Source organism: Myodes glareolus, chromosome 24, assembly GCF_982192425.1.
Source record: "Myodes glareolus chromosome 24, mMyoGla1.1, whole genome shotgun sequence".
In the NCBI taxonomy this organism is placed as follows: domain Eukaryota; kingdom Metazoa; phylum Chordata; class Mammalia; order Rodentia; family Cricetidae; genus Myodes; species Myodes glareolus.
The window spans coordinates 3,206,543-3,219,201 of NC_142049.1; the positions used below are offsets into that span (position 1 = coordinate 3,206,543).

Below are 12,659 nucleotides of genomic sequence, written 5' to 3' on the forward strand. Positions count from 1 at the left end.
TTTTAAGAATGTAATCAGAAAAAAAAAAAAAGACTGCACTCACAACAGCTCACCAAAGAAACAAACCCAGGAAAATAAACACAGCCCAGGGCAGCAGCAAAACCGCATGGTTGTCGTGAGAAACCCCCGCAGTCAATCCTGAGGACAGACACACAGTGTGAAGTGGAGAAACTGCCTTGTCTTTGTGTCTTCCCACCCCCCAGATGGATCATTTACTTTTTAGTTTTTCAGCACTGAGCATTTGTCATACCTGCTTGAAGTCAGTCACCTACAGAGGAGGGGAGTCCAGTGAAAAGAGATGAAGGGATTGAAGCCCAGGGGAGGCTGGCCTGGGGCCTGCACAGTCCAGAGCACAGGACTTTCTCCTCTGACATGGCTGCTTCTCACTGTCGTAGCTGCTCAACCTTTCTCTGGAGACAGAACCTGCCTCTTCCCTCCGAAACCCACACTCTGGCAGCCTTATTTATGCAGACTGTCATGGTAAAGTGCGGACAGATTGGGACACCACGTCCACGCTCTTTCAGAATGGATGGTGATGCACCCCAGTGAGAACTCATATTCGAGGGATATTCTGGTGGGCAAAACTCAAGAACACTACAAAACCGTCACCCTTGCCTTCCCTGCCTGAGAGCACCATAGAGCAACACGTGATACAAGGTACAGGAGCAAAGAGCGTCTTTCAGTCCGTAGATTTATGGGAAAGCCTCTTCTGAGCTGGAAAATCCTCACAGAGGAGCCACGAAAAAGTCAACTTATGGGACCAGTAATTTAAAGTCTCTAATAAGGCATCACTCCAGATGTGTATATGATCCAAACCAACTCCAGAGTCCAGGAAGCTAAGAAAAAGAAACTTCACTTTCTAGAATGGAATGTAGAAAGGAATACATTCTGAGCAGAACTGAAACTTAGCTCACAGAAACATGCTTTCTTTCCGAATAAGTAAATCAGAACCCACAGTGAGATAAAACAAAAATAAATAAATGCAGCCAAGGAAACCAAAGCCCCTCTAGAATAAAAACTCTAATGGAGAATAAAGTGGAAGACAACACCTGAGCATGGGGAGACATTTCATGCGCATGGATTAGCAGAATAAATGAAACAAAACAGCTGCACCTACAGATTTAATGCAGTCCCCACAAAACTCAAGTAATATTCTTCACGGAACTAGAAAAAGCAGTTCTAAAGTTCGTATGGAAACACACTTACATACCTATCCGCCCTCAAAGCAACCCTGATCATGGCAGACACTCTGGTGTTCCTGAACTTAGAGGGATTGTTTCGGCTCCCTCCCAGTCAGCATAATGCTGGTTATGAATCTGTCATAATAGCTTTTACTAGGACACAGATGGTACTATTTTACTATCATATAAGCTTTCTGTTCTTAATTTGTTAAAGATTTTTATTGTAAGACATTTCTGAATTTTATCCAATACTTTTTATGAATCTATTGCGATAACATAACTTTTACCTTTCACTTCGCAGACGCTGTGTGTTACGTTTTTGATTTGTAAACCATCCTTGCATCTGCCTCCTCGGAATGAGATCATGGTGAACGATCTCTTTTTAGGAAAATCATTACACTCATCCATTTGCTTATTTGGTGTGTGAGTGTTTTGGCACAGTTATGGCACAGCATGTGTGCGGAGATCAGAAGACTGTAGAGCTGATTTTCTCTTTCTGCCATGTGGAGCCCATGGAGTAGACTTGACAGGTTTGGCAGTGAGCACCTTTACCTGCTGAGGATATTGTGTGTGTGTGTGTGTGTGTGTGTGTGTGCGCGCGTGCATGCGAGCGAGAGAGAGATTTTCATGTGCTATTGAATATGATTTGCTGGTGTTTCGTGGAGAAGTTTTGCATTTATTCATCAAAGACACTGATCCACAGCTTTCTTTCTTCTTCCTTCCTGGCAATGTTAGGTTTTGGTAACAGGGCCATTCTGAGTTCCTAGAATGAATGTAGAAGGGCCCCTTACTTTATGATCCTTGGAATAACTGGAGAAGAATCCGCATTAATTCTTACTTAAAGGTTTCACAAAACTCAAGAGCAAATCCATCTGGTCCTAGGTTTTTCTTTCTTGGCAAGGATGCTTCTCTTTACCTGTATGGTGTTGGCTACAGTGGCTTCCATTTCTACTCTATTTCTGCGTTTCTAAGACAGGGTTTCTCTGTGCAGCCCCGGAGCTTTGTAGGTCAGGCTCAACTCTAATTCATTTGCATCTTTTCTTTTCTCCTCCTTAGTTAGTCTACCTAAAAGACTTAATTTTATTTAGCTTTTCAAAAACCCAATTCTTTAATGATCCTCTGTGGCTTTTTTCTTTTAGTCTGTGTTACAGGTCTGGTGTGAAATGACTCCAAAGGCTTTTGTGTTTCATATTTGGTCCCCAAATGGTGATCCTGTTTTGGAAGAGGATGGGTCCTAACAGGAGGAAATAAGTTAGTGGGGTGGGGGCAGACCCTGAGTGTTGTAAAATCGGCTTGCTGCCTGATCCACTGAGATGTGGATAACAAGTTACATCATCTGCTTCCACAGCTGAGGACAGAGCTGCCCACTGCCATGCCTACCCTGCCATCATGGATTGTAGCCTTAGAACTTTCTAGAGCTTTGGGATTTTATAGTTTAAGACGTCATCTGTAATTGTGAGTTGCACTCCTAGAGGCACAGTTTGGCATGGTGGAACTGGGATTCCTAAAATGCTCCTCAAAGTTTCTACACTGTTCCTGAAGCTCACTGGTACCCCCTCTAGTACCCACTTGTGAAAACCATTGATCACAATATTTAGAGCCCTTTAACACTATCTCCCAAATCTACGTTTATTTTGGTCTGTTCCTATATTCCTAATTTTCTTAGCGATGGGTCCACATTTTTACAGCTGCTTCTCCCCAAGTCTAGGTGTTTATAACCACCACAATGTGTGTGTGTGTGTGTGTTTGTGTGTTTGTGCATGCACACACGTGTGCAGGTGAGCAAGTCCTGCTTGGAGGTATGGAGGTCAGAGAACAAGCACCGCAAACTGGTTCTCCCCTGCTACCGTGTGGGATCTGGGGACTGAAATCAGGAAGTCCAGCCTGTGTGATGGTGACTCTACCCACTGACCCATCTTGCTGGTCCTTTGCCTTAGTTTTAAAAACAGGACTTATGCTTTACTAAATTAATTCAGGAACATATTTGTAATCTGGATATGGCGGCCACTGAGAACTTACTTTGGCAAAGCTCTGGGCTTGTTTTTTCTAACAGTGAGAATAAAGCTCATAAGAATAGGTATAGGTTCTATGCCGAGAATGTGTCCCAGAATGTTCTAAGATGATGGATACATTTTCTATTCCTGTTGTCCAGTCACAGCCACGTGTCACACAGAGTCACGTGGCACCTGAGGTAGAGCTGGCTTTGACTTTGTCACCGTGGCCGGCAGGATACCTCTTATATTGTCTCCTAGGGTGTCTCTAGAGAGTTAAACTGAAGAAGGACTCAGCCCTAAGCCTGTGCTTAAGGGGAACCTTTCCCTGGGATTGATGGGATCCTGGAGTGAGTCAAACGGGGAGAGAGAAGGCTGAGCATCAGTATTTATCTCTGTATCCTGATTTGGATGCAGTCAAACCAGCTGCTCCATGATCCGTCACTGTGAGCCAGGGCAGACCCTTTCTCCTCTAAGTTGCTTCTTACCAGGTAGGAGAAAAGTAATGAATACAGACATAACAGAGCAATTGAGTTTTAAAATTTCTCTCACTTAGCTAACTTAAGGTTACACGGACATGTCTGAGCGGTAGTTGCAAGGTTACACGGACATGTCTGAGCGGTAGTTGCAATCAGGAACAGCACCACCCTAGAGCGGAGAGACAAGGAGTTGCTCAGCAGTGTTTTCTAGCTGAGCTCTTAAAGCCAGCAAGAAATTTGATTGTTACACTGTAGTTCTGAAGCTTCTTCTTTCGAGACAGGGTTTCTCTGTGTAGCCCTGGCTGTCCCAGAATTCACTCTGTAGACCAGGCTGGCCTCGAACTCACACCTATCCTCCTGCGTGTTGGGATTAAAGGTTTGTGCCATCATCACCCTGATCCCTTAATGTTTTTTATACATTTTTTAAAAAAATAACATCATTGCTAATAATAAGATAATGATGTTTTACTTCTTTGTCCTTAAACCTGAAATCCAGGGACTGAGCAGTAACAGGACCTGAGTGACCACGATTCCCCATGGAGGCCCTGTTGTCTCCTACCTTGCATTTTCCGTCCTTCGGCTGATGCACTGGTGTAGGTAGAGGTACTCCTGAGGCGCACTGGTGGACAAGGCTGGCTGGATGTGGCTTGACACGGGAGGCTCAAACGTGAACAGAGTAGGCTGGCTGGAGTGGGAAGGGGCGGAGGACTTTCTTTCTCGGAGCAGGTGCTGGCTGGAGCCGCTGAACTCAGCTGGGGAGGAGCGGGGACCGTGGCTGGCTGAAGAGAGGTTTCTCAGGGAGTCTGTGGAAAGAAGAGCGAGCTCTGTGAGTGAAAGAAGGAAGGGAGCAGGGTGGTGGTGGCACATGCCTTTAACCCAGCACTCGGGAGGCAGAGGCAGGAGGATTTCTGTGAGTTCGAGGCCAGCCTGGTCTACAGAGTGAGTTCTGGAAAACCAGAGCCACACAGAGAAACCCTGTCCCCAAAACAGCCACAAAAACCTGAAGAAACAAATGAAGTAAATAAGTCAAGGCTTCTAGGACCGAGTCGTGTAAGGCATGGCAGGTTCCTGCTGTTACTACCCCCTGACTCAGTCCCGAACTTTGCCTTTCTGCGATGAAGCACAAGCACATCCAATTTCCCCTCAGACTAGACCCTGCTCCTCCCGGTGTTCTTCCGTTTCTCTCCAAGGACAACTTGGTTCTCTGTTCCCTACTTTTCTCTGTCCACTGGTCCTTCTTTGTTTCTTCTTATCTCAAACTCTCCTCTTTTAGATTAGGAAGGAAGCCAGGTATCTGAGGATAGAAAAAGGCTTAGCATACTACAACCCGAGCTCGGAGCCTTATTAATGGGCTGGTTCTTTAAGCTTGGTCCTCGTTTCCTAGTCTGACCTACTTCCTGCTTTCCCTCCACACACAAGCAAAGCAGATGGAAGCATCCTCAGTCTCTGAGCATAGTGGCTTTTTTTCTGTGATTCCTGTTTCCCCTCACACTGCTCCTTCGTCCTGGGTTTCTCTCTACACTTCTAGCAAACAGATACGAAGACCTCAAGATCCCATGCAGATACTACATTCCCACAAAACCTTCTTGAACGCTTTTTTTTTTTTCCTTTCTGGGTGCTGCAGGTCCCAGGGCACGCTTCCTTCAGATCCCTGGTCGCTCTGCTCTCTGAGAAGTGTGTCAGTAAGGTTATTGCTTACACAGCCCCAGCACTTAGCTACACGGACGGTTCTTAGTCCATGGTTATGTGAGAAAAACTTTTGCTATTTAAAAATTCCAACAGTGAAACTTACGTTCTTAAGAAATACGGGTATAAAGTATAAATGAGCTCAGGTGACGTGCTAGGTAGGGAGGACCATTTTGGGGATGATGGCTTTCTAAGTTATTCAGATCCTATCGGAAGAGACAAGTTTCTTTAGCTACTCTCTTTTCTGACCTATTTCAAGCTGTGCCGTCCGCATGGCCCAAGGTAGGGTCACCGGTGCATTAATGCTCTACCGTGCTAATTACTCTCTGGTTACTCCCCATACTGGGAAGGGCATCCTCTGTCAGGGCAGAGGAGAGAAAGCCAATGAGCCTCTGGGGGAAAACAGCTCCACAAGAGCTGTATTGATCTCCAAAATGAATTCCTATAACAGGTCTCCTAGTGACCTGGATGTTTGTTAACAGAATCAGTGCTTCTGTTATTCCATTAGGTTTGCAGAATGAACTCTCTAATGGTGGATGAGAGATGGTTTGTGCCAGGGACAGAGTAGTCATGGCACCGGGGAGGAACACAGCTGTTCTGCTGAGAAGACACAGGGGAGGGATAAGAAGCCGCCCTCCGATAAGGTTCTATACTCTCAGTTGACTTTCTGGCTTCCCCTTGCTCTGTCTACGTCTTCATTCCTCAGGACCTAGTTTGTAGGATCCCGGGTTTTCCCCCTGCTCCTTGAGGTGCAAATTGCAAGGACAGTTTGGTCTGCCAGCTAAAAGCTTCCTGCTAGTTTCTGTTATCTGTGCTGCAGCCTGGTGATTTAGCTGAAGGACCCTGTTTTACTCTTGGTATGGTAATTTCCCACCTGCCCAGGAGAACACAGCGCCAAGTCTCCTCTCCACTGTCTGTCGCTGCTTCCCCTGCCTGGGTAGAAATTCTCACACAGAGCCAGGCTCTTCGCGCTATCTGGCTGGGAGGGTATCCCTCTTCTGGGGCAAAGGTATATTAACCTTGCAGAAAGCATTCGGCTCCTGACGAATGACTCAGGTCTCTTTGTGTGTGTGTGTGTGTCTTTTGTTTAATCCCCAGGCCCTTGCCCCAAGCTCATGGCCCGCACGGAAGCACGTGAACCGTGCTGGGAGGGTGGTGCAGATTCGGTTTCCCACACTAGTTCTAGACCGTCCTGTGACTTCCCTCTGACCCTTCCCCTGGAGGAATACTGCCTGTTACCAGGCTTACATTCCACCCAAGCGATGGCAGCTCTCACACTTCATCTCCAGCTCGGGTTGTCCTGGCTCCCTCCTGTACACACCCCCTACCTTCCTATGTCCGGTCAGCTGGTTGAGATGAGCAACCTAAGCCAATCTCCTCCCAGTCCAGTGCTTCCTGTCTCAGGGAAACACATCAACACCTTTTCCATCAATCAGTCGGCCAAGCCAGAAGCTCGTCATCTGTGACGCTGCCCTGCGCCTCCGCCATCTTGTCGGCCTGGCGCTGCCCCACTCGGCAATGGCGTCTTCTCCTTATGATGACTACAGAGCTCTGTCTCCTCTGAATACTATTTTCTTGTTTATCTGTTCAACTGCATTTCTTACTGATGCTTCCTGCACTCCAGAGGATTTCCAGGAACATGCCAGTCTCCCCCTCATCACTGGGCTCCTTCCGCATTAGACTGAAATTCAGTGAAGCCAGAGATCCCAACCCTTTCCTCATAGCCGTGGCCTTGGGTCATGCCTCCTGAATCATGTGACTTAATATTTGTTGGCCAAACAAATAAGACACAAAGGATAATGAAGCGCTACTTCTTCAGCCACAGTTGCTGACTTCTCATTGCCTTCAGAATAAAGGTGCCTCGGTGTGACAATGAAGGGTGTTTTGTAATAACCTGTATCCTTTTATCTTGTCGCCCGGTGCCTCCCTCCCTCCTGCAATGAATGATTGGTCCATATGCACAAATCAAGGGAACGATCATCTTTGCCCCCGCAGCCCCTCTGCCTTCAGTGCAGACTGCAGTCAGTCTGTGACTCAGTGCGTTCATTTGCAGAGTTATTTTGCCTCTCAGAGTCACAGGGAATTGGAAGACATCTTACCTTTATTTACTTATCTTACTCATTTAATTGTGTTTGTGTCGGGGGCTGGATATGTATACCACAGAGCATATGTGCCCACATACAGAGGATCTCTACATAGTGAGATAAAACCAGAACAGAACACAAATAAAACATCTCTGAATTATGTGGCTATCTCCTGGCGCCTGGCTCTTTGGGAGCTGGCTTTCCTTCTGCCGTGTGGACCCAGGGGCGGAGTAGGGTGTAGTGGTGAGATCAGGCTGTCAGACTTGGCATCGAGTGCCTTTACCTTCTCAACCTTCCCACAGGCCTGAGACAGTCTTGACAGTGGGGTACACGGGATCTCACATGCATGCTCCAATTGTTTCTATCTCCAGCACTGTAACCGCCTGGGTGCATTCAATACATATTTATTGAATGAATGTACTGAATAAATAAAAAGATTTTCCGTAGCACACAAATCCAAATGTGTCTGTTCCCTGTGGTCAAGATCTGTATTTTATGTGTTAATAAGATGGAACAGAGAGTTGGGATGAGCGGGTCCTCTATGAGACCGCTAACGCTTCCATGTCAGGTCTGTAGCTCTAGAAAAGCTGTTAAAGCTGGCTCACACCAACCCTGCAACTCCAAAAGAGCTCTGCCTGGCCTGACATTGTAGTTCATACCTGTAACAGCCCTGCGGAGCCCTGGGCAGGGGGCTCATACCTGTGACAGCCCTGCGGAGCCCGGGGCAGGGGGAGTACTGCAAGTCCGAGGGGAGCCTGCAGTACATGAGTTCCAGTGAGATCCTGTCTTCAATACGAAACAAAGCATCAGTAAGAGATCTCTGCCTTGGGGTTGTGGAGCTGGCTCGGGGGTTACGAGCACTTGCTGTTCTAGTCGAGGACTGGGATTTGGCTCACAACTGTTCCTGGCTTTAGTTCCAGGGGATCTGACACCTTTGTCTGGTCTCCTTGGGCATCAGGCACTCACAGTGTGCACATAAATTTGTCCCCAACTATATCTTAATATTTGTCCTTTATACTCATGGATAAGTATAGTCCTGATCCCTCATCAAGGAAATTTCTCTTTGCCACAGATGGAGACTCTCATAGACAACCACAACCAATCAAAATGCAGAGTTTTGGAGCCTGGTCTCAAGGGCTAGAAATACAATACAAATCCTGCAACCAAGTCTTAGGGATCACTGCAGAAGAGGGGCTGGAGATGTAAGAACCAAAGGAACAGGGAGTTTGGTGCAAAATTACCTCCTAGGGATGTCAGAATCTACATTTATTAAGTCTCAGCAACATGATTGTCTAAACAGGAGCTGAACAAGAAAAACAATAGGCATGCTAACATGGGTAGGGTATGGGCAGAGCCAGGAAGGCTTCAAACCTACAAAAAGAGTCACAGGCAACTAAGGAATGCTAGAACTAGAGAAGTCTTCCACAAGGAAGAGCACACCAACTGGTTACCCAATACCAAATGGTCTTTGAAAACATAAAGGCGTCACTCAGACTGAGAAGGTTCTTTTTATGCATTTAGGAATCAAGATAAATATATATGCAACACCAATTAATGAAGAAAAGAGACCATGGATCTGAAAGAGAGCAAGGAGGGAGACATGGGGGGAATTTGAAGGAAAGAAAGAGAAGGGAGGGATGACAGAACTATGTTATAATCTCAAAAAGAAGACAACAATAAAGCATGCATGTGCGTGCACATGTGCGTACACACATGCGCACACACCAACACCCAACAACACACCAACACACCCATAGCATGACCTCAAAAAAAAATCAAATGAATCCCAAGTTTCATACAAGGTCTTCTTGCTTGCTTTAGAAATAATAATAATGATAATTAATAAAACCTGAATTGAGCTTACTGGAATAAGGTATTCTCATTCTGGACACAGAAGGCACACTATCCCCGGAGCCCTTTGCTCACGGAAAGCAGCCTATGCACCATCCAGAACATGCTGGGGGATGCTGTCCTCACTCTCCCCATCGGCTGCAGGCAGTGTATCAGCCAGCTTGGGCTTTGCTCGGACTCTGTATTCTGTTTTGTTCCTTACAGCTATTCCTTCCAGGCAGCAATGGCCTTCAGTTATTGGAGTGTGTTTTACATGTGTGTTCTAGATAGGGCTTAGTAGTGCTATGACTTAAGACTCCATGCACTCAGGGTCCTAGACTATAATTAAAAAAATTCAAAATTAGGGGCTGGAAAAATGGCTCAGAGGTTAAGAGCACTGGCTGCTCTAACAGAGGTCCTGAGTTCAATTCCCAACATCTACATAGTCGCTCACAACCATCTATAATGAGATCTGGTGCCCTCTTCTGGCCTGCAGGCAAACATGCAGGCAGAGCACTGGGTTGTAGGAGGAAGGCTGCTTGTTTGTCCCCGGCAGCTCAGCCCCAAAACAATCACACAGAAACTGTATCAGTTAAATCACTGCTTGGCCCATTAGCTCTAGCTTCTTATTGGCTAACTCTTACACCTTAATTTAACCCATCTCCATTAATCTGTGCATCACCATGAGGTCGTGGCCTACTAGCAAAGTTTCAGTGCATCTATCTTGGGCATGCGGCTTCATGGCTTCTCCCTGACTCCACCCTTCTTTCTCCCAGCTTTCAGCTTAGTTTTCCCCACCTACCTCTGTTCTGCCCTGCTCTGCTATAGGCTCAAAGCAGTTCCTTATTAATCAGTGGTATTCACAGCATACAGAGGGGAATTCCACATCACTGGGTTACATAATCTTTTTTTTTTAAATTTCAAAATTATATATAGATACTTCACAGAACAAACTCTTCATGGTATGACGTATATAACAGAAAAGGATGCATCAAGTCAACAACCGAGAGGTTGGGTTCCTTTTGTAACTCTGCCTCTGGTTTGCTATTTAACTCTTAGCAAGTAGGCTGCTTGCCTTTGATGAACGTTACCCACCTCAACTGTGGAAAGTTACTAGTACCATGCACCTTACTGCTAATGACAGAGGGCTACTGAAAGGGTAGAATTGAAGCACACACACACCCAAAATGCCACATGCGTGTTTCTGACAACACTATTCATGAAATCACCCAAACTGGAGCTGGAGAGACAGCTCGGGGGAGGAGAGCACTGGCTGCTCTTGCGGAGGGTCCTAGCACCAGCGCTGTGACTCAGACCTCCTGTGACTCCAGTTCCAGGGGCTCCCGTAGCCATCTTCTGGCCCTCACAGGCACCGGGTGCACACACAGTGCACATATTTACATGTAGCCTCTCACAGAAACACATAAGGATAAGCAAAACTTAAGAGGAAACAGCCCAAATTGCCCACTAACTAATGAGTGGCTAAAGTCCACAAAGTGGAGTAACAGACATAAGCATGAATGGAACACTGATGCACAACGTTCTGCCGAACCTTCAGGACTTCGTAAAGGAAGCCAGTTAGAAGAGATGGAGACCATATAGTGTAACTTCTGTGCAGGGTTTGGAAATCCGGACAAAAACAGACAGAGAAAGCAGGCGCAATGAATGCCTAAGACTGAGCAGAGGGTGGGGTGGGGCAGTCAAAAGGGAGCGTGACCGCTAAGGACTATGAGGTTGCTTGGGAACAATGAAACATTTAAAAATTAAGACTGTGGAGAGGGCTGTCTATCCGTATAAACACACTAAAATCCGCTGGACTGTATATGTGATAGGCAAATTTAATGGTATGAGAAATAAATCTCATTAAAGATTTAGGCATACAGTTTGATAATTTCCCAACAAGCTAAATATACCTATCCCCTCCAAAAAGACCCAGCAGTCTCACATGTAGGTATTATGTCCTAGAGAAATAAAAAATTATGTCCGTAAAATGAACTTACACAGAAATATGTTCAGGGCCAGTGAGACAGCTCAGTGTGTAAGGGTGCTCGCTGCCAATGCTGGCTACCTGAGTTTCATAGCCCGGATCAAACTTTACCTATCGCCGGGGCCCAAAGTATCAGGAACTAGATTGTCACGATGGTTGAATAACTTGCATACTTCAGATGGGTTATAAAAGACCATACGTGTCTGGGCACGGCGACACATACCCTGGGATCCCGGGAGTTCAAGGTCAGGCTTGACTAAGCAGTGAGCTTTAGGCCAGTCTGGGAGATACAGCGAGATTGTGTCTCAAACATCAGAACAAAACAACGGAAAACAAGACCACACACACATACAAATCCCTAGCAAACTATTAAGTGTGGGCAGAGATCAATAACATCTAATCATATGATCCTGCCAGGCATAGAAGCTCGTGTCTATAGTCCCAGCATTTGGGAGACTGAGGCAGGAAAGACGACTGTGAGGTCAAGGCTAGCCTGGGTTATGTAGTGGTAGTGGATTCTAGGTTGGTCAAGGATACATAATGAGACCCTGTCTCAAAATGGGGGGGCAGTCATGGTGGCACACCCTTTTAATCCAGACACTAAGGAGGTGGAGGCAGAAACATCATGATGTGTTTGATGTTACCCTGATTTACACAGCAAGTCCCAGGTCAGCCAGGATTGCATACCGAGAACCTGCCTCAAAACACAAGGTTCATCCGACCTTTATTTTTTCCTTATTTCCTTTCTGAAGTGAAAACTGAGCATGTGGTAGACACCAGTCCTCACGAAACTGGTACACACTAGAGACCTTGCCCCTTTTCCATTTTCGTCATCCCGTGCCCCCTCCTTTACTCCCCTTCACCCCGTAATTACAGCAGGGCAATACGACTTGGAGACCCAAGTGAGCTGGAAAATCCTTTCCAGACAGTGACCTTCACGTCTGGACAGCAGTCAGTTCACTCAGACCCCAAGTCTGGCTCCGCTGGCATCAGACTGAGGTCACGCCCAGTTTGGAGCTTTCGTTCCTGCCTTCGGAGCTGGGAGGAGAATGCTTGACCTACAATCCCCATGCTATGTGGCTGTTGTCAGAGTAGAGGTCAGAGAGTGAGGCAGACCATGCATGCACAGATATAAAATGCTCGCAACGTTTATTTTTATTGCCTGGAATCTTTGGAGAGAAGAAAATATGGTACAAAGGAAAAACGTGAGACAACGTATGGCTGGGATGTTTTTGGACATATGAGATGAACATGCTGTCGCGGTAATGTGTCCTGGGTCATTAGGAAGGTCAGCTACAAGGAAAGAAGGGAGGTTTCCAGACTCCTGGCCTGGCTTCTATCTCTAAGTCTAGACTAAAGATAACGGCTGCAAATGTCTGGGTCGGTTTGTTTTCTTTTAAGCAGGGTTTTATTTTTTCCTT

General features: G+C 46.3%; 1 protein-coding gene across 2 annotated transcripts in view; it reads right to left on the reverse strand.

The window, feature by feature from the left end:
- Positions 1–12,659, reverse strand: part of Gab2 (GRB2 associated binding protein 2) — a 143,298-nt gene that overhangs the window by 12,869 nt on the left and 117,770 nt on the right. For both annotated transcript variants that reach the window (XM_087901402.1, XM_087901403.1), the window contains exon 3: positions 4,211–4,454. In XM_087901402.1, the coding sequence (XP_087757528.1) occupies positions 4,211–4,454 (244 nt within the window). The remainder of the gene's footprint in view (positions 1–4,210; positions 4,455–12,659) is intronic.